General features: G+C 40.6%; 1 protein-coding gene across 1 annotated transcript in view; it reads right to left on the reverse strand.

Annotated features, from left to right (window-relative positions):
- LOC124799244 (monocarboxylate transporter 2-like) overlaps window positions 1–19,896 on the reverse strand; it is an 82,653-nt gene extending 62,757 nt beyond the window's left edge. The window contains exons 1-2 of the mRNA XM_047262789.1: window positions 19,805–19,896; window positions 1,145–1,271 (exon numbers count right to left, since the gene is read on the reverse strand). Of these exons, the coding sequence (XP_047118745.1) occupies window positions 1,145–1,271; window positions 19,805–19,894 (217 nt within the window). The 5' untranslated portion in view covers window positions 19,895–19,896. The remainder of the gene's footprint in view (window positions 1–1,144; window positions 1,272–19,804) is intronic.
- Window positions 19,897–23,643: the final 3,747 nt, after the last annotated feature.

Genomic DNA, 23,643 nt, shown 5'->3' on the forward strand with positions numbered 1-23,643 from the left:
AAATACGTGTCCATGTATTGATGCCACCAATATACGCAGGTAAGTTGAAACTTACATAAGTACATGGGACGAAAACATGAGAACATTGAAATACTTTTGCTACTTTGTGATTGACTTTTCATTTTAATGACATCTAAAATACTAAGCCGTGACGCTGATTTTAATAGTACACTGTGATTCGTCAAAGAGGAGAGGAGGGTAGGTAGGAAAGGGCACCGGATACATACCACAACTGCTGTAGTTCTGTCACCTTAATTTTTGATTTTCCATTAGGTAGTGTACTTAGTTTTAAAATTACACACTATGGCCGTCTGGAATATTTACAGTTTCTCACAATTGCCATCCTTCATTTTTTCAATTTCCCACCGTCTGCCATCTTGGATTTTTAAATCTCTCGCCATCCACCATCTTTATGTCACGTATTCAGTGCCACTGATGACGTCATGGCCCTTGGATACAGCCAACAATTATTTTTCTCCCGGGCACTAGGTATGTGGGAAGAGTTCCCATTAGTTCATAGAATATACTACTCAATGGCATCATCTCAAAAATCTGAGGAAGTTGGACAACTTTCACAGCTTTTTCACCAAGAACTCACTGTAACGCATTGACTCCATGGAATACAATATTCACTAATAAGAGTCATTTATCATAATATAACCTTCATTTATGTAGATCGAGAGTTTATGAGATTATATGATTGGTTTCTAATTTTTTAGCTATCATCTTCAGATCATAAAATATGGTTACAGAGTGTAATCTGTTACATGTTGTGCATCCTAGTAGCGACTTTATCTAACGACAATTTACTTGATTGTACAAGATGAGTCGGAGAATACCCCGTAACATTATTTTATAATCTGAAGACGACTGCTAGCACAATCGAAATAGGTCATATCGTTTTATGATAACACAATCTGTACAAATAGAGATATCATGGAAAGTGAAGTTTGCTTTTCCACATTACTGACCATGTTCATCAACGTAGATTAGTCAAATGCCTTTAGATTGACATTTCACATTTTCTCTTTTCAGATATCGCCGTAGTATCGTCAGTCTGGAGACTCAGTGAAACAGCTTTCCAAAATAATTACTGCCACTAAGTAACAATGGCTGCAGTGTTGGAAGCTGACTGCACACTCACCAGAGAACTGCATGACTGCCATCATAGTGTTCATGATGACGGCAGCGCTCGTTGTGTTGAATCCTAGGGCTAGCATCTTGTCTCCAAACAGTATGCTGAATATGGCGACCAGGCACTGACCAGTCATCTGGAAGAAAACAAGAAATATCATCTGGTTCTGAACATGACACGAATGTACATAGCCAAAGTTACTCAGATAATAAAGACCTAACGTTACAACAAGTAAGGATTATAGAGATGTAAATTGGAAGGGTAACTATCTCTGTAACTATCTGTGTGGGACACAGAGACCACCAGTCACAGAGTTTACAATCTCTTTCCTAATACTTTTCACTAGTATGAAAGCACTGTAATTAAAGAAAGTTACCAACATGAAGACGATAAAAATAAAAATTTATAACCATTTCCCATCAGTTCTGTGTGTTCGCTGTTCTTGTGCATTTTATACCCCAGGATGTATTCTGTTATATAACGTTCCAACCGAAAGAATTCCTATATACAATTACAATCAGTGATAACTTCACTGTTCCCGAAATTGTTACCTCAAATAATCGTGAATATCAATCCATCAAGAGAAATATTATATGGGCTACTGTTAATTTTCTGTGTGCTTATGGAAGATAAGGAGATGGACAATATTTAAGTCTATACTCATCCTTAGCATGACAGTGTATGGGCTGAAGGTAATGGTATACAGGATGTTACAAAAAGGTACGGCCAAACTTTCAGGAAACATTCCTCACACACAAATAAAGAAAAGATGTTATGTGGACATGTGTCCGGAAACGCTTAATTTCCATGTTAGAGCTCATTTTAGTTTCTTCCACCTACGCTCAATGGAGCACGTTATCATGATTTCATACGGGATACTCTACCTGTGCTGCTAGAACATGTGCCTTTACAAGTACGACACAACATGTGGTTCATGCACGATGGAGCTCCTGCACATTTCAATCGAAGTGTTCGTACGCTTCTGAACAACAGATTCGGTGACCGATGGATTGGTAGAGGCGGACCAATTCCATGGCCTCCACTCTCTCCTGACCTCAACCCTCCTGACTTTCATTTATGGGGGCATTTGAAAGCTCTTGTCTACGCAGCCCCGGTACCAAATGTAGAGACTCTTCATGCTCCTATTGTGGACGGCTGTGATACAATACGCCATTCTCCAGGGCTGCATCAGCGCATCAGGGATTCCATGCGACGGAGGGTGGATGCATGTATCCTCGCTAACGGAGGACATTTTGAACATTGCCTGTTACCAAGTGTTTGAAGTCACGCTGGTACGTTCTGTTGCTGTGTGTTTCCATTCCATGATTAATGTGATTTGAAGAGAAGTAATAAAATGAGCTCTAACATGGAAAGTAAGCGTTTCCGGACACATGTCCACGTAACATATCTTCTTTCTTTGCGTGTGAGGAAAGTTTCCTGGAAGTTTGGCCGTACCTTTTTGTAACACCCTGTAGTGGGCATCGGTCAAGCCAAAAGGAAAGAAGGCAACCATTTGTGGTCAGACGAATATAGAATACGAGGGTCGTTCGATAAGTAATTAATTTATTTTTGTTTAATTGACAGTACAGAGTAACCGACCGCCTTGAAATGTAAGGCGGGCCGGATGCTTCTGAATCCAACCGCAAAATCTCGTTTATGTATTTGGTTAAAACAAACTTGATTAAAATCAGGGGAGAGTGAGTCCTTCAGGTCAATCCAGTTCATCATTCCGAGGTACTGAGATAGTAGGTTTATGTGAAGAATTTCGTATAAGTATTTGGTTAAAACGATCTTGAATAAAGTCAAGAGAGTGTGTTTCGTATTTCCCCACAAAGGGAGGTTTTGTATCTCTTCCCTTCTTCTAACTACCGATTCGATTACTCTTAGATACTTTACGGTTATGGCTGAGCGCGGTTGCTAATAACTGATTGCGTAGTCAAACGACATACAGATTTTTTTTTTCCTTTCCTTATTTGTAGGCATTACGTTATTCTGTACGGGCGTGTTTTGTTTACTAGACGACGATGCATAACTGCACCAAAAGCTTTCTGGATGTCAAGAAACGTATAGATCCTAATTTGAGCGTACCTATGACGAAATAGGAGTCTTGAATGAAAGAAATTAGAGGTAACACGTATATGTGAGAAATTTTGCTGGTAAACTTTAAAAACCATGTATCCATAGATGTTTAACACATTATAATGAAGTGGGTGACGTCCGGCTGACCATCAACAGAAAATACTGGAAGGGAGAGCGGAAAACATAAGAAATGCACAATAAAAAGCAAACAGACGTGCGACGACTTTATCAGACAACCATTAGTTACAAGAAAGGATACTGCCAGAAGAAATTTGGGTACTTCGCAGCTTTGTAGCTTAAGTTAAAGCTTTAATGAAAACTAGGTGCTATAACAGAGAAGCAAACATAAAAAGCATGAATAGGACGGTCCCAGGCGGGAAATGTTAATGACATATAACAGAATACATTGTGAGGCGTAAAAATATGCAACAACAGTGTGTACGTAGATTGGAAACTGGTAATTAATTTCAGTTTTTATTACTTTTATGTTACTGTAAGGTAATAGATTAATTATGTTTGAATTTCGTTCGGATGCACTGATGCAGCCAGAATAGGAAACTTTCTGCAGCTTCTCAATTAGTTTTACTAGATAATACTAGGAAGGCAATAGCCACTTTGATCACGAGTGGAGGGCAATAGCGACTTCGATCACATTTGTCCATGACGTCTCCTCCTCCGTTCTACCTCCCCCAACCATGCCCTCCAGTCATCATTTCTCCCTCTATCTCACGTCTCCCCTTCTGCTGCATCACTTCTTCAGTCCCTATTTTATTTCTTAGAAACAAAATTGCAGAATTTCGTATGGCATGGAAAGCTAATTATGTAACTGTAGACCAGATATGGCTCACATTCAAAGATACAGTATCGACAGCAATAGATAGATTCAAACCGCATAAGTAAATAAGAGACGGGACTGATCCACCATGGTACACTAAACACGTCAGAACACTGTTGCAGAAGCAACGAAAAAAGCATGCCAATTTCAGAAGAACGTAAAATCCCCAAGACTGGTTAAGTTTCACGGCAGCTTGAAATTTGGTGCGGAAGTCAATGCGAGATGCTTTTAATAGTTTCCTCAATGAAACATTGTCTCAAAATGTGGTGGAAAACCCAAAGAGATTCTGGTCGTATCTAAAGTACACCAGTGGCAAAAAACAGTCAATACCGTCAGTGCGCGATAGCGATGGAAATGTTACCGATGATGCCGTCACTAAAGAGGAGTTACTAAATACAGTTTTCCGTAGTTTCTTCACGAAAGGATACGAGGAAAATATTCCTGAATTCGAAACCAGAGCAGCTGTAGCATTAGTTATATAAAAGTAGATACCTTAGGTGTTGCGAAGAAACTCAAATCACTTAAGAAAGGCAAGTCTTCCGGTCCAGATGGTATACCAATCAGGCTCCTTTCAGAGTATGCAGACACAATAGAGCCTTTTTTAGCAATCATATACAACCGTTCACTTGACGAAAGGTCTGTTCCTAAGGACTGGAGAGTAGCACAGGTCATACCAACACTCAAGAAAGGAAATAGGAGTAACCCATTGAATTACAGATCCATTTCACTGACCTCAATTTGCAGTAGGATTTTGGAGCATATACTGTACTCCAACATAATGAATCACCTTGAGGAAAATGATTTATTGATACATAACCAACACGGATTCAGAAAATATGGTTCTTGTGTAACGCAGCTATCTCTGTATTCCCATGAAGTAATGAGTGCTGTCGACAAGGAATCTCAGATTGATTCCATATTCCTAGATTTCCAGAAGGATTTTGATACCGTTCCTCACAAGCGACTGTTAATCAGATTGCTTGCATATGGAGTATCGTCTCAGTTGTGTGACTGGATTCGTGATTTCCTCTCAGAGAAGTCACAGTTCGTAATGATAGACAGTATATCATCGAGTAGAACAGAAATATCTGGCGTTCCGCAAGGTAGTGTCACAGGCCCTCTGCTGTTCCTGATTTATATAAATGGTCTAATTGATAATCTGAGTAGCCCCCTTAGGTTGTTTGCAGATGACGCTGTAATTTACCGTCAAGTAAAATCATCAGACCATCAGTTCCAATTACAAACTGATCTAGAGAGAATTTCTGAAGGGTGTGAAAAGTAGCAATTGGCACTAAACAAAGAAAAGTGCAAGGTCATCCACATGGGTACTAAATGTAATCAGATAAATTTTGGGTATACGATAAATCGCACCAATCTAAGGGATGTCAGTGGGACTGAATTCCTTGGAATTAAAATTACGAGCAACGTAAATTGGAAAGACCACATAGATAATATTGTGGGGAAGGTGAAACAAAGACTGTGCTTTCTTAGCAGAACACTTAGAAGATGCGACAAACCCACTAAAGAGACAGCCTACATTACACTTGTCCGTCCCCTGCTGGAATAATGCTACCCGGTGTGGAATCCTTACCAGGAGGACATCGAAAAAGTGCAAAGAAGGGCAGCTCGTTTCGTGTTATCGCGCAATAAGGGTGAGAGTGTCACTGATATGATACGCTAGTTGGGGTGGCAGTCACTGAAACCAAGCCGGTTTTCTTTGCGGCGAGATCTATTTATGAAATTTCAATCATCAACTTTCTTTTCCGAATGTGAAAATATTTTGTTGACACCCTCCTACGTAGGGAGAAATGATCATCAAAATAAAATAAGAGAAATCAGAGTTCAAACGGACAGATTTAGGTGTCCCTTTTTCCCACGCGCCATTTGAGAGTGGAATGGTAGAGAAGTAGTATGGAAGTGGTTCGATGAACTCTCTGCCAGACACTTAAGTGTGAATTGCAGAGTAACCATGTAGATGTAGATGTAGATGGTAACTCGTCCAAGTAGGCATCGCCAACGTTAGTTCGTTTTCAGTACGTGGGGGGGGGGGGGGGGGAGGAAGATACAAATGTAAAATATTATACTACGAGCAATTCTGAGTAAATATAATTGGCTGTTTGGCTGTTCTGCTAGATTTTCTCCTTTCGATAAAGCTGTTGTGAACAGCGTGTACCTAAGCATATGTATGTTGACAATGTAGGCGCCACAAACAGGTAGTAGGATTATTTCATATTTTGACGTTCGATGAAAAGAAGGTTTAGTCTTTAGTCCTGTCGACAGCTAAACCGATATTCTATTTGATTGCTTGAAACTGGTGCTATATCTGGAAGTGAATTTCAGATGTTTGTGAGAAAAATGTAAAACCGTTTGTTTACTTAGTATTTACTACAGTTATGTGATGTGAAGCCAATATATAACAAGTAAAACAGGCTGAATTTTGATCATTGTGTTGTCTACGATGTGGGCAGCATATGTTGTTGCAAATACTTATCAATAAACTGTGTGTACAGAAGTTGATCTAGCGTCGTATGACATTTTTAGAAACGTTTCAGGACTGATACCACTGCATCGACCAACATTTCAGATAGGAGATGGCAATGCATAATGTTCTACGTTAGTAACGTAATAGGTATTGTTGAATTGCTAACATAGCTTTTTATTTCGCAGGAGAACTTTTGTAAAGTTTAGAAGGTAGGAGATGAGCTACTGGCTGCAGTAAATCTGTGGTCACAGATCGTGAGTCGTACTTCTCCAGTTCCGGCACACAATTTTAATCTTCCAGGAAGATACATATTTGCGCACACTCCACTGAAGAGCGAAAATTTCATTCTGGAAATTTTTTGTTTGTTTCGGTCGTAGGTCTACTTGAGGTTAACATTTGTTCTTATATACCTGGTAAAAATTATTGAAGTAGCGACAGAGGAACAATAGTTGCTTATACTACCAATATTATTGCGGACGGTCACGCTTTTCTCATCCCTGACCTAAACAAATGCAAGAAATAAATCATCTAGTTCTTTAGCACAAGAAACGTATTAAAATTAAACAACAGTGTACTCAAGATCATGTAACTAAAAATCACTTTTTGTAGCTATAACTTCTGTAACATTTCTCCAGAAGCACATAAAACTAGTTAAGAAGCACAGAGATCTTGGTTAGATAATGAAATTACGAAGCAGTATGCAAAAAATTTGAAGCAGAAAACTATAGAACTTGCACTTGCAGATAGCAAAAAGGTTACAATCCAGTGGTGCATGTTAAATGAAACAGAACAGACACCTCAGAAAACAGAATAAACAGAAAACAAAAAAGACGAAATTCATTGTCCTCATGAGAAAAGTGCTGAAGGAGAACTATTTCACACACACATCCATATAGTCAAGACATATGACACTCACATTTTACCCAAGAACAATCAATCTCACTCACGCACTAATGTATGAAGTTGAAAAAAAAATACAGCAAGATATTAAATATTAAGAAGAATAAATTACCAAATGCTGAGGGAGAGGAAAAGTAGATAATGTAGCACAAGAATGAAAATATAATTGAGATTTAATCAGGAAACTGATAGAAAACAAGTAAATGGCATCATCAAAAGCAAGGAAACTCATAAAAACAAAGAGAGATAGTAAGAAAGCACTAGCGCTTATGTCATCACTGAAAGAAAAGTAAATAGTTGAGGAATGGCTACAAACGAAAGTAATACTCTGATACTCATTAGTATACAGGGGTATATGGATAAACCAACAGAGCTATTAAAAAAATGTTGAAGTACATCCTCTCAGAATCGCTCATAGTATAATGTTTCACCTTTTTTTCCAGCTCCCCCAGGGTATCGATAACGAACTAACATTGGCGATGGCGTGATGACAATATCCGATGCCATGCAGATAATACGCAATTCCCAGTACCACTGGACGAGGATGATATTGTCCTCACCGGTCCACGCCGTAGGAAGTTCTTTAATCCTGTTTCCTAGATATAAAATATCAAAGGGATGTTTTTTTCAAACAGCAGTTTTCAATAATCTGTACGTTACGCCACAGAGATTCCGCGTACAAGCAATGTGATCTTTGGTTGTCAGTATACTGTCGTTGCCTGTGCAGCATTCGCGAGTGTTAAGTGAGAGAGTCTGGTTTTGGTCACGCTGCTTAGCGGTCTGGGAATAACTTGCAGAAGACGGAGATGCAATCATAGAGGATGTTGATTTTTGGAATTAAGTTTTAGTAAAGACTGATTTCAGAAATGTGAAGATATTCAGGTAACGCTATCGCTGTATTGCTTGCTGCTTGCTCCTGCGTCATTTATGATAAGTTTGAGATAGGTAAATTTTTGGTGTGAATTTTCATTGTTGATTCAATACGGTTAGTTTGATTTTCGAGACGGGATTAGCTGCTCACGAATTAGCTGCTCACGCGGCTTGTACCACCCATAAGATATTTTAGAAGGGGGGAGGGCAAACCTATGGCTATGAAGTAGTATGAAGTACTTTTAATATTTGGGAAGAAAAATATCGACTTGTAAGTAACCATTAAAAAAACTCAGTTTTGACCCTGTTAAAAATTTTCGAAATACCAATTTTTAATTCATTTTCTTGAAAGAAAAAACACCTGATTGCAGTATATTTTCCCAATCCGTGAGAGCCAGGGGTGGGGAAAGGAGGGGGTATACGGCCTCCATTGCCTCTGGGTACGGGAGCCTTTGACTGTGAGCTTTAGATTCACCACTCCTACACCATTTCATTAACGAATTACATGACAGAGCTATATTTTTATTAGAAATGAATTTTGTAAGGTTTGTTGCAAATGATGAAAATCATTTTCATAATTTAGATTTTAAATGTTAGTCTTTTTATACCAATCTGAAGGTTCAACTTTTCATCATAACCTTACCAAATTTATTTTGTAATTCAGCGCCACGAAAGTTTATTAGGGCCATTTCAACATCATTGTTAGGACGTAATAAAATTATTTACCTTTCAGCATTGCATTATAACTCCTTTAGAATACAATTTTTGGTTTTATAATTATTTTTAATATAAGTTAACTGGAAATAGTAGCACAATTTCATATGAATTTGGCTATTTTTTTCATACGATGAAGTTTACGTAACCACGCCATTTGCATTATTCGGTTGAAAGCACGTTCACATTACAATACATACCCACATTAAAGTTAAGAATACAAAACAAACCAAAGAATCGTAAAATATTTCCTTTCCTCTTACTGTAGGTGCGTAATGACATATAGAAAATTATTAAAGTATTTGCTGCATCAAATCACTGCCAAAAATTGTCCCCGTGTGATACACGGTGTTATGTAGCATAGGATATGAGATGTAATAGAAGCAGCTATTACAGAGAGAACACGCTCTATGTTATAGATTCTGAAAATCGGTTATAAAAACCCTATTAATTAGATAAATACGAAATGTCACAACCATGATTGATGGGTTATTGCATTCCCATTAAACGCTTGCTTGTAAATTAATTGGCGCGGTTGGTTCAGATCCCTGCACACAAATACTTGCAGAAATTTAAATGGGTAACATTTGTTCGATTATTGTCAGTGAAGAGCAACATGCCTTAATGCAAGCAATTACGTAACAGTAATCCTCGTTATGAGTGACGAGTCATGGTTACACATGTCTGGGTGCATAAATTGCCAAATGAACCGGTATTGGTCGACAGAAAATCCACACGCGATCCACCAGGTACCCTTGCTTAACGAGAAGATTGGTGTTTGGTGTGTCATCTCCGACAAATGTGTTATGGGGCAACATTCTTTGAGATGACAGCGAACTGTGACCTCTGTTTGGGAATCGTGGAGGGGTTTATTTTAATTTTAACGGAATGTGAGTGTCAGTTATGTTAAGGGCCGGTTTTAAGTGCCACACCCTATACGATAGTCCCTGAGCTGTCTGCGGAATACACCGCACTGGACGGTTCTTAAGGAGATAATTATGCGTTAGAAATTTAGAACCGTAGCTAATAGTACTATTTAGGATTGGTTGCGTACGAGAGTGTAATATTTTCAAATCATGTGAAGTAATAGATCAATGAGATAACAGCGGTATGTATTTTCGATAATTTTGAAGAACATATAATAATTCCAGTTTAAGCAACACTTGGACCACCAGCCTATTTCTTTGACAGTTATTCATTTCGAGCCGGATTTGTTTAGTGCCTGGCTTAGTGCTGTGTTTGTAGACCTATTTTGCTTTGCTTTAAATAATTTAGATATCTGCCGCAATCTGCCTTTACAGTGCGTTTGTCTACAATTGATTCAAAGCATTACTCTAAAGTATTTATTCGTGTTTCAGCTTTTAACACTTTCAGATAATTCGGTGTGTTCAATCTCTCTCATTCCATGTCGCAGTGTTTGCTTTCCAGTTTTCGATGTTAAGAGCAATGTACACTAGTGGCCATTAAAATAGCTACACCAAGAAGAAATGCAGATGATAAACGGGTATTCATTGGACAAATATATTATACTAGAACTGACATGTGATTACATTTTGACGCAATTGGGGTGCACAGACCCTGAGAAATCAGTATCCAGAACAACCACCTCTGGCCGTAATAACGGCCTTGATACGCCTGCGCATTGAGTCAAACAGAGCTTGGATGGCGTGTACAGGTACAGCTGCCCATGCAGCTTCAACACGATACCACTGTTCATCAAGAGTAGTGACTGGCGTATTGTGACGAGCCAGTTGCTCGGCCACCATTGACCAGACGTTTTCAGTTGGTGAGAGATCTGGAGAATGTGCTGGCCTGGGCAGCAGTCGAACATTTCTTGCATCCAGACAGACCTGTACGGGACCTGCAACATGCGGTGGTGCATTATCCTGCTCAAATGTAGGGTTTCGCAGGGATCGAATGAAGGGCAGAGCCACGGGTCGTAACACATCTGAAATGTAACGTCCACTGTTCAAAGTGCCGTCAATGTGAACAAGAGAAGACCGAGACGTGTAACCAATCGCACCCTATACCATCACGCTGGTTGACACGCCAGTATGGCGATGACGCTTCCAATGTGCGTTCACTGCGATGTCCCCAAACACGGATGCGACCATCATGATGCTGTAAACAGAGCCTGGATTCATCCGAAAAAATGACGTTTTGCCATTCGTGCACCCAAGTTCGTCGTTGAGTACACCATCGCAGGTGTTCCTGTCTGTGATGCAGCGTCAAGGGTAACTGCAGCCATGGTCTCCGAGCTGATAGTCCATGCTGCTGCAAACGTCGTCGAACTGTTCGTGCAGGTGGTTGTTGTCTTGCAAACGTTTCGATCTGTTGACTCATGGATCGAGACGTGGTTGCACGATCCGTTACAGCCATGCGGATAAGATGCCTGTCATCTCGACTGCTAGTGATACGAGGCCGTTGGGATCCAGCACGGCGTTCCGTATTACCCTCCTGAACCCACCGATTCCATATTCTGCTAACAGTCATTGGATCTCGACCAACGCGAGCAGCATTGTCGCGATACGATAAACCGCAATCGCGATAGGCTACAGTCCGACCTATATCAAAGTCGGAAACGTGATAGTACTCATTTCTCCTCCTTACACGAGGCATCACAACAACGTTTCACCAAGCAACGCCGGTCAAGTGCTGTTTGTGTATGGGAAATCGGTTGGAAACTTTCCTCATGTCAGCACGATGTAGGTGTCGCCACCGGCGCCAACCTTGTGTGAATGCTCTGAGGAGGTAATGATTTGCATATCACAGCATCTTCTTCCTGTCGGTTAAATTGCGCGTCTGGAGCACGTCATCTTCGTGGTGTAGCAATTTTAATGGCCAGTAGTGTAGATCAGTGACAGAGTCATACGGAACATTTTGCGAAATTTTGCACACTCCAGAGATATAAACAAAATAAGTTTATAATAAAACACAATTAGCCTTACAACGTGGACTGTAACAGTTTACAGTAAGTTAAGAGACAAACAGTAGAAGGCAGCACCAGTGATAGCAGAAGTCTGTCGTTTGTGCTTGCCGATTATTCGAGCGATGATAAAAACTTGTAACAGCAGCTACCTTTCTTGTGTGCGTGAGATAATGATTCAAAGATGAAAGTATATAGCATCTGATAAGGCTTAAATTAGTGAACTGACTTTTTGCATTCATGTCATCCACCCGATCAGGTCTCGGAAGGCAAAAAGGTACAGTACGACCGCTATGTCATCCTCAGCCGATAGGCGTCTCGCGATACGGTTACATAGGGCATGTGGTCAGCACACCACTCTCCCGACCATTGTCAGTTTTCGTGACCTGGGCCGCTACTTCTCAGTCAAGTAGCTCCTCAATGCTCTTCACAAAGGCTGAGTGCTCTCCACTTGCCAAGAGACCCAGACGGTCACCCATCTGTGTGCTACCCAAAAACGACAGCGCTTAACGTCGGTGATCTGGTGGAGATCACCGAAGTTAAGCGCTGCCGTTTTTGGATGGCGAACGGTCTACCCGACGGGAGGCCCTAGCCACACGACATTTCATTTCATCTGGTGGAGATCGGTGTTACCACTGCAGCAAGGCCGTTGGTTTCACTTAGTATACACGAGAAAAATAACATATTTAAGGGATACGAGTATATACTGCTAAACAGGAGTCCAGGCCCTCCTTAAAGTGGGACTTTCCTGTTCATAACTTTTTCTGAAGAGTGGTTTATTATTTTCCTTTTAGCATCCCCCCCATCCCCCCCCCCCCTCCCTCCATCGGCTTCTACGTTCTGCATATGGGAGCAGCGTGGCATCCTTTCAGTTTCTGGGTGTATTATTATTATTATTGTCTGTATTTTGTTATTAATTTGCGGAAGGGAAGCGGCGGACGTAGAATGCAGCCTGCGGTGATTGTCTTGACTAGTGTACTGAAACGCAGTTCCAGCGTTCAGATAAAAGTAGTTTTCAAATGAAAAGTTTCGAAACGTAGTAACGTCCAAATCGGATGAAATTTGCGTCTGCCACTTTCGGATGACGTAGTTATACATCTAGAGATGCAACTGTGGTGTCGTCATCACCAACTGAAAAATCTGAAACTGTGCACTCAGGAGGCTAGGTGACGCTCCCCGTCTTTTTCCATGTCCAAGGTTCGATGCTCCTTGAGTCTCCGTAGCCTATGCAAGTCTATCAGGAGCAAACGGCTGGGCTGCACAAGGGAGGGGCGATTCTGCTCCACGATAACGCGCATCCACATGTCTCGAATGTCACACTTAGTGTAATGGTCAAGATCTAGAGGGAGCAGATTGAGCATCCACCAACAGTCCGGACATGTTTCCCTGAAACTTCAATCTGTTTCGTGAGCAAAAATAGAAGGAAAAAAGCCTGTAAATGAGAAGAGCTTCCAGTCGGACGAAGAACTGGACACTGTCGCGGACTGGCTCCTGTCACAGCCACGGGAAGTATGAGACCAGCCAATACTTCGGCTCATGAAACAGCAGGATAATTGTACACAGGTTTCTGGTGATTAATTTTGAATAAAGACTTCATCTGTTACCATAACGTTCTTCCGTGTCTCTTCCTTTGAGCACCCCTTACAATTTGCTGTAGAACACAGAATGTACTACAAATCAAGGGTTCTATACTTCTTGAGACATTAATCTAAATTGAGTGTGGAAGGCATCGTTCTTCGTGATATCAACTTGCTTCCAACTGCTTAAGGTCTCTGGCTGAAGGGAACGTAGATATCACGATATAATGCGAATTTTATCCATAATTTAGGTAGTTTATATCCGAAATTATGCTAGAGAAACTGCCGTATTAGGTTACTTCAGGCGACATTACACCATAATCTTTTGCTAATTGTCTCTGAAGAACAATTGGGATAATTAACGTCGCTACAAACTATTGGTTTGATCATGTACCGCTTGTACAATCATACTTCCTTCGCATCATGTCAGTTATATAAGTTTTTCTAAAAAAATTAACCCAAAACAATGGAAAAGTTGTCACTGGTGGACGGGTATGCAAATTGTTCAGGGAATGCCACGTTAAAAAAATTTCAACAGGTGTTGAGCATTTAGCTTTGAATTCCTTTACTCACATCTAGATCGGTAATATTTTGTAAAAACCTAGTAAAAATCTCCTCGGTAATATCTTGAGAAACTGACGATTCATATATTCTTGAAATTAAATGTCTTACGTTCCACTTGACGTCAGGAAACGACAATGTCATAAATGACGGAAAAAGTTAACTATAAAGAGGGTCTGTGTCACCCGATTACTGCCGAAGACCTGTCAGAGATCGATTAGCGGCAGTATACAAATTCCCATCGGTGGGATTGCTCCTATAATGAGAACACATGTCTTTTCGATGTTCACGCTTCTCATCTGGCCAAAAGAGATAAGTTTTCCATAGTTTCTAAAGCTTTGAAGCTACAAACCGTGAAAGTAATTCTGAAAATAATACGGGAGTACAGCCGATTTCCTTCCTCATCTTTTCCCCCGTCTCAGATTGCTACCCCTATATTGACCTCGTCGTCGACGGGACATTAAAGCCAAATCTTCATTCCCTCCTTCCTTCATCATCTAAGGGTTCACATCATTCCATAATTACCTTTTCTCAGCTGGAAGAAAACACAGTCGATTCAAGAAAATACTTCGTTTAATTTATGACTTTCCGCGGGAAGTCCTAAGGACAGTGAATTTTATAGTCATAGTAATTTCACTGTTGTACCTGAAGCAGCAGTTCACAAGATCAATTTGATAACTATTTATTTAGCGATAAAGCGAAAATATTCATTGTGGTTGTTTCAGGACATTTCTGGCAACCGTTGACGAACAGTAGTGGAAAGCTTAAGTTAAAACACAAAGGGTTTTTTAACCGGTCTCCTACAAATTACAACACTTTCGTATTGTTATAAACATAAATAACGACAGTTGTACACAAACTCTGGTTTATTAAATTGTTCGTATGTATTTACAACACATATTCGAACAGCCAGCCACGAGTCTCGTTACTCGCTTCATGTCCTCACATCAGTGACCGTCGCACTTCCGTCTTTCTCCAGCTTACACTCAATCTATATTGTGTTCATTTTATCTTGTAATTCTACACTTTCACAGGCAATGGGAATGACGTTAGCGCATCTTAACATTGATATCCTTTCGCCTTGAATTCAAAGCCCACTCTTAAACCATTCTTTTACTTCCGTCATTGCTTCTTCGATGTATAGATTGAACAGCAGGGGCGGAAGACACATCCCTGCCTTACGCCCTTTGTAACCAGTGCACTTCATTCTTGGTCTTCCACTCTTCTTGTTCCCTCTTGCTTGTGTTACATATTGTATATTAAATGTCTTTCCCTACAGGTTACCCCTATTTTTCTCAAGATTTCGAACATCTTGCACTATTTTACACTGCCGACCGCTTTTTCCAGGTCGGCAGATCCTATGAACGTGTCTTCATTTTTCTTCAGTCTTACTTCCAGTATCAACCGCAACGTCAAGACTGCCCCTCCGTGCTTTTATCTTTCCTAAAGCCAAATTGATCGTCATCTAACACATCTTCAATTTTCTTTTCCGCTCTTCTATGTAATATTCTTGTCAGCAGCTTGAATGCATGAGATGTTAAGTTGTTTGTGCGGTAATTCTCGCACTTGTCAGCTCTTGCAATTTTGGGAATAACGGAAATTGTGGGGATGATGATTTTCCGAAAGTCAGATGGTGTATATCGCCAATCCCATACATTCGACACACCATTGTGAATAATCGCATTTTTGCTATTATCCATACTGATTTTAGAAATTCCGATGGAATGTTATCTATCCTTTCTGCCTCATCTAATTTTCAGTCTTCCAAAGCTCTTCTAAATTCTGATTGTTATTAGTGGATCCCCTCTCTCTTCCCTACCATCTCTTTTTTCTTCTTCTATCATGTGACACGCTTCAGATATGTCCTTTACCTGACAGAAGAGCCTCTCAAAGTACACTTTCCACCTATCTGTTCTCTCCTCTGCATTTAAGAGGGAATTCCCGTTGCATTTTTAATATCACCATCCTTGCTAGTAATTTCACCGAAGGTTTCTCCGACTGTTGTATATGCTGAGTCGGTCCCTCTGACAATCATTTCTTTCTCGACTTCATAACACACAGCGATTTCGTCTTCTTCTGCTACCCGTGGTTTCTTTGCAGTTACCTTCCATCTGCGTTTGTTTTTTCTTCCCATTTCTGTGATTGCCCACTTTAGAGATGTCCATTCCTCTTCATCTGAACTGCCTAATGAGCTATTCACTATATCAGTATCTACAGCCTTAGAGAACTTCTTTCCTTAGTACTTTCGTATCCCAATTATTTGTGCATTGATTCTTCACTACTAGTCTGTTAAACCTCAGCCTGCTCTACATGATTACCAGATTGTGATCTGAATCTATATTTCCCCGTGGGTACGCCTTACAATCCAGTATTTGATTTCGAAATCTCTGCCTGATCATAATATAATCTAACTGGAATCTTTTTTGTATCTCCTTGCCTTTTCTGAGCATACCTCTTGCTCTTGTGGTTCTTGAACAGAGTATTCGCTATAACCATCTCGAATTTATTGTGGAACTCAATTGGTCTTTGTCCTCTCTCGTTTGTACTACGAATCCCGTAATCTCCTGTAACCATTTCTACCATTCCTTCCTTCTTCAATCGCATTTCAGTCCCCCACAACTATTATATTTTCATATCCCTTTATGTACTGACCTCCCCCCATGAACCATGGACCTTGCGTTGGTGGGGAGGCTTGCGTGCCTCAGTGATACAGATGGCCGTACCGTAGGTGCAACCACAACGGAGGGGTATCTGTTGAGAGGCCAGACAAACGTGTGGTTCCTGAAGAGGGGTAGCAGCCTTTTCAGTAGTTGCAGGGGCAACAGTCTGGATGATTGACTGATCTGGCCTTGTAACACTAACCAAAACAGCCTTGTTGTGCTGGTACTGTGAACGGCTGAAAGCAAGGGGAAACTACGGCCGTAATTTTTCCCGAGGGCATGCAGCTTTACTGTATAATTAAATGATGATGGCGTCCTCTTGGGTACAATATTCCGGAGGTAAAATAGTCCCCCATTCGGATCTCCGGGAGGGGACTACTCAAGAGGACGTCGTTATCAAGAGAAAGAAAACTGGCGTTCTACGGATCGGAGCGTGGAATGTCAGATCCCTTAATTGGGCAGGTAGGTTAGAAAATTTAAAAAGAGAAATGGATAGGTTAAAGTTAGATATAGTGGGAATTAGTGAAGTTCGGTGGCAGGGGGAACAAGATTTTTGGTCAGGTGAATACTGGGTTATAAATACAAAATCAAATAGGGGTAATGGAGGAGTAGGTTTAATAATGAATAAAAGAAATAGGAGTACGGGTAAGCTATTACAAACAGCACAGTGAAGGCACTATCGTGGCCTAGATAGACACGAAGCCCACACCTACTACAGTAGTAGAAGTTTATATGCTAACTGGCTCTGCAGATGATGGAGACGTTGATGAAATGTATGATGACATAAAAGATATTATTCAGGTAGTGAAGGGAGACGAAAATTTAATAGTCATGGGTGACTGGAATTAAAGAGTAGGAAAAGGGAGAGAAGGAAACATAGTAAGTGAATATGGATTGGGGCTAAGAAATGAAAGAGGAAGCCGCCTGGTAGAATTTTGCGCAGAGCGTAACTTAATCATAGCTAACACTTGGTTTAAGAATCATGAAAGAAGGTTGTATAAATGGAAGAACCCTGGAGATACTAAAAGCTATCAGATAGATTATATAATGGTAAGACAGAGATTTAGGAGACATGTTTTAAGTTATAAGACATTTCCAGGGGCAGATGTGGACTCTGACCACAATCTATTGGTTATGGACTGCAGAATAAAACTGAAGAAACTGCAAAAAGGTCGGAATTTAAGGAGATGGGACCTGGATAAACCGACGAAACCAGAGGTTGTACAGAGTTTTAGGGAGAGCATAAGGGAACAATTGACAAGAATGGGGGAAAGAAATACAGTACAAGAAGAATGGGTAGCTCTGAGGGATGAAGTAGTGAAGGCAGCAGAGGATCAAGTAGGTAAAAAGACGAGGGCTAGTGATATCCTTGGGTAACAGAAGAAATATTTAATTTAATTGATGAAAGGAGAAAATATAAAAATGCAGTAAATGAAGTACGCAAAAGGAGTACAAACGTCTGAAAAATCAGATCGACAGGAAGTGCAAAATGGCTAATCAGGGATGGCTAGAGGACAAATGTAAGGATGTAGAGGCTTATCTCACTAGGGGTAAGATAGATACTGCCTACAGGAAAATTAAAGAGACCTTTGGAGAAAAGAGAGCCACTTGTATGAATATCAAGAGCTCAGATGGAAACCCAGTTCTAAGCAAAGAGGGGAAAGCAGAAAGGTGGAAGGAGTATATAGAGGGTCTATACAAGGGCGCTGTACTTGAGGACAATATTATGGAAAAGGAAGAGGATGTACATGAAGATGAAGTGGGAGATATACTGCGTGAAGGGTCTGACAGGGCACTGAAAGACCTGAGTCGAAACAAGGCCCCCAGAGTAGACAACATTCCATTAGAACTACTGACAGCTTTGGAAGAGCCAGTCCTGACAAAATTCTACCATCTGGTGAGCAAGATGTATGAGACAGGCGAAATACCCTCAGACTTCAAGAAGAGTATACTAATTCCCATCCCAATGAAAGCAGGTGTTGACAGATGTGAAAATTACCGAACTATCAGTTTAATAAGCCACGGCTGCAAAATACTAACACGAATTCTTTACAGACTAATGGAGAAACTGGTAGAAGCCTACCTCGGGGAAGATCAGTTTCGATTCCGTAGAAATGTTGGAACACGTGAGGTAATACTGACCCTACGACTTATCTTAGAAGAAAGATTAAGGAAAGGCATACCTACGTTTCTAGCATTTGTAGACTTAGAGAAAGCTTTTGACAATGTTGACTGGAATGCTCTCTTTCAAATTATGAAGGTGGCAGGGGTAAATACAGGGAGCGAAAGGCTATTTACAATTTGTACAGAAACCAGATGGCAGTTATAAGAGTCGAGGGACATGAAAGGGAAGCAGTGGTTGGGAAGGGAGTGAGACAGGGTTGTAGCCTATCCCCGATGTTATTCAATCTGTTCCAGATCTGGGCACATATTTCTAAGAAGGCTTTCTGATAAAATGCTAGTGGTAACACGATTGTAACTTTTTCAGTATCAGTGCAGTAATTTTAACGTTGAGAGATCTTAGTTGGTGTATTGTGCCTGAACTCACTCATACTTGGATGCATCGCCTAACGACACACATCACCTTCAGGTTTGCGAATCAAAATTTTTTGCTACGTGGGAGAATACAAGCGCAGTGAATTTAAGAGTCAAGTCACAATACCCCAGTGAGCTTTTCTTGCGTGCTGTTGTAGTGATCGACAATGATGAAGGAAATAGGCAAAAACGAGAGAAACGAACTCCCAGTGTCATGCTAGCGTGTAATCGATGCGTTAAGAGTAAACAAAATACTAAACAAATTTAAACTGCTATTAATTGTGGTTTACTGAACAATGGCTTAAAGCAGGAAAGTCAAAATTTTGGCCTTCCTTCAGTAGGAAGGAAGCCTTCCGTGTGTGCGTGTGTGTGTGTGTGTGTGTGTGTGTGTGTGTGTGTGTGTGGGTGGGTGGGTGGGTGGGTGTGTAAATAAATTAGTCTTTCTCCTTAATTATCTGAATTAAAGAATCTTTCATAGTTGTCCCTTACAGACCTTGTCATGCAGTCTTAAAGTAAATCTATTTACTTACATTGGAGAGCGCTGCCCCTAAAACAATCATCCAGCCCCACCCTCCATCGGGTGGAACTAGTTCATATTCCACAGTGTCTGTTCCTGTCATCCCTGCATCTGAAACAAAAGAAAATAAATATCCACCAAACATTCCTAGGAGAGGACATACGTGGTTGAGCTCTGACTTCCTGAAATATCTGTTGCAGTCATTTGCATCCATTCTTCGCTGATCATTATGAAGTGGTAGAGAGCGTTATTCATTACATCATGTTTTAAAGTCTCTTGTTGTTCCATTTGCGGATGTAGTATGACAACAGTTACTTATAAGTATGCTCTACAACATCAGTCTGCGCGTATTAAAACCAGTGGTCGTTACACCACAGTTACATCCTAAAGAGTTTTCAGATTTACTGTTCAAGACCGATTGTGTACCTGTTTTAGTCTTTCACTGGAAGGTAGTTATAGATTATTAAAAAGAGGTAAAGTATCTCTGAAATCTGTAACAAAGCAATGACGTCTTTTAATAGGTGGAATAATGTAACTTCGTAGTTGATTATCGATTATTAGAGCAAATCCGATCGCGACCACTAGCAACAGACTCTTTGATGCTAAACTAATTTGATCATACGTAAACCCTATTTTTTTACACGTAAGACATGTTTATAACAATAGCACAGATGGGTAGTTGATTCCGTAGACACCATATAATACTTCTGAAATTGTATTTTAGGTTTTATGTAGAACTGAATTTATCGAATGTTGAAACCTGGCGTAGGCGGATAAATAAGATATTTGCAATGTCTGAGTTGTTCAGAAGTAAGACGCAATGCTCCTTCATGCATGCATGTCCGAAGCAACAAGCGCTGCGGTGACTACAGCCGTTATGAAATACACGAGATGTATTCGCAGTTGCGAATACGAACAACCACCAGCTGTATAAGGGAATAATGGCAATGGAAATTTGTACCGGGCCGGGAGCCGAACCCGGATTTCCAGCTTTACATGCACGAATGTTCAAGGAAAATTTCATCGTTCTTTTTAAGAACACAGGCACTCCAATATCATACAAGTCAAATTTGTTATTGCGCTGAGCATTCTTTTCATTGGTGCTACTTTTTTAAGCATGAATTTTTTTTGGAATGATGTGTGTTCAAAACCCATTTGTACTGACGACTCAGCCCAGCCCTGTCATTTTCCTGTTCCACTACACTACCGAATATAAATTTCAATGTTATGACTTCTTTTCGGAAGGTGTTTGCATGAAGGGTAGCGTTGTACGGAAGTGAAACGTGGACGATAAACGGTTCAGACAAGAAGAGAATAGAAACTTTTCGAATGCGGTGCTACAAAGGATTGCTGAATATTTGGTAGTTAAATTGGACAATTAGCGAGGAGGCGCTGAATGTAATTGTTGAAAAATGAAATATGTGGCCCAAGGACTCATTCTGAGGCATGATAGAATTTGGCATCTGTAACAAGTTCGGTGGGCGGTGGGATATAAACTCTAGACCAGGGGTCACCAAACTACGGCCTGCGGGCCAATACCGGCCCGCGAACACCATCAAACCGACCCGCGGTAATGGGCCAGATTTGCGTGGTATCCGGCCCGTCGTATTTTATTTTTTTATTACTTTCAAACCTTGCTTATCGAGCACATCCCATGACGAGTGATGAACACAACGAGCGAAAAAAAAGAAAGAAACTAACCTCCTTAACGAACATTACTTCGCATAAAGAATCTGTTTAGAGGTATTTTTTCAGTCTCGAATAATCATTTCAAAAACAACTTCCTGGCTTATACGTCTTGGAACATTACTTAGGAACAAGTGCAAATAACACAGGTTGGTGAAACATGTCATGTACATAAAAGCATTTAAGCAAATAAAAGAATCAAAAGATTCCAAGTTAAACAGCACACTTAAATTTGACATAATACACAAAGTGGGGATATCACAGTATTTGTTAATGGTTGATGAGATATAATTACAGACGTGAGTACACCGTGGTATTGATATATATGACTGTAATCCTGGTGCTATAAATCTTATTTACATGTTATAGTAGTGACATCATATTTATATGACGTAAAGATGACATACTAATGTTAACAACTGGATCAGCTACCACATATGAAAGCCATCTTAGGCAATATATAACACTGGTAAGTAAACTTTACAAATATGGATTGTTATACGATTATATCACTTGTTATGTATTTCACTGTTATTGTCTAACTTGCTTTCAGAAAACACTTGATAATGGCACTTTGAAGCCTAAATCATGATTGTGTAAGTGTAAATGTAACACTGTAAATAAACATCAGCCTAATCGCAGTGCTGACTTTAAAGAAATATGTCATGACTGTGGCTCTGCATTATGAAAAAAATTATATAGTATTTCTTTGTACCAATGTAACTGAAATGAACTAAGTCCACAGCTCAAGATCAAACAAAAAACAATTCACTGCGTAATGCCTACTTGCAGTGCCACTCAATATCAGCTCGTAAAGAATGGCAGAAGTGGTAAGCGCCACAAAAGCTTCTTAACTGTACCGCGAAGTTCCCAGCGGTACTGGGGTATCAGGCCACAAGAAAACTTAGACAAAATGCAGCTAGGCCACGGCTCTTGCAGCTTGGGAGAAAAGCCAGTGTGGCCCTTAGGCTCAAATGTTTGGAGACCCCTCTTCTAGACAGTAGAGGGAGGTTAAGGCTAGAACACAGTAAGTAGGTTCAAATGGTTGACGATTTCAACAGTTATGCAGAGGTGAAGAGACTTGCACAGGATAGCCTAGTGTTGAAACCAGCATGTAACCATTCTTTGGACTGCAAATCACAACTACAATAACCTTCGATTATGTGTCAGTATTTCTAGCCACTTTGCGATCAAAATGGCGCTGTCAAGTGGACAGTATTTCACCGTAGGTCGAACGAGTGTTTTGAAACAAGCTAGTTCTCAGTAATCTTGACGAACTGCCCATCTAGCAACCAAGCTTGTTTCGATTAACAACTGCCTGCCTGAAATTTCATGCATAGTTTTTCAAGTAGTTCCTGATGTTTTTGTGCGTCAAATTTAGCGTACTCTGCCACTTAGATACGCAACGAAAACATCTACACTACTGGCCATTAAAATTGCTACAGCGAGAAGAAATTCAGATGATAAACGGGTATTCTTTGGACAACTATATTATACTAGAACTGACATGTGATTACATTCTCACGCAAATTGGGTGCATAGATCCGGAGAAATCAGTACCCAGAACAACCACCTCTGGCCGTAATAACGGCCTTGATACGTTTGGGCATTGAGTCAAACAGAGCTTGGATGGCGTGTACAGGTACAGCTGCCCATGCAGCTTCAACACGATACCACAGTTCATCAAGAGCAGTTGGGATGGGCTGGGTTGTTGTGGGGCAGGAGACCAGACAACGAGGTCATCGGTCTCATCGGATTAGGGAAGGAAGGGGAAGGAAGTCGGCCGTACCCTTTCAAAGGAACCATCCCGGCATTTGCCTGGACCGATTTAGGGAAATCACGAAAACCTAAATCAGGATGGACGGACGCGGGATTGAACCGTTGTTCTCCCGAATGCATCAAGAATAGTGACTGGCGTATTGTGACAAGCCAGTTGCTCGGCCACCATTGACCACACGTTTTCAATTGGTGAGAGATCTGGAGAATGTGCTAGCAAGGGCAGCAGTAGAACATTTACTCTATCCAAAAAGGCCCCTACAGGACCTGTAACATGCGATCGTGCACTATCCTGCTGGAATGAAGGGTTTCGCAGGGATCGAATGAAGGGCAGAGCCACGGGTCGTAACACATCTCAAAGTTCCGTCAGTGAGAACGATAGCTGACTGA

The sequence above is a fragment of the Schistocerca piceifrons genome, chromosome 5, assembly GCF_021461385.2.
Source record: "Schistocerca piceifrons isolate TAMUIC-IGC-003096 chromosome 5, iqSchPice1.1, whole genome shotgun sequence".
NCBI classification, from domain to species: Eukaryota; Metazoa; Arthropoda; class Insecta; order Orthoptera; family Acrididae; genus Schistocerca; species Schistocerca piceifrons.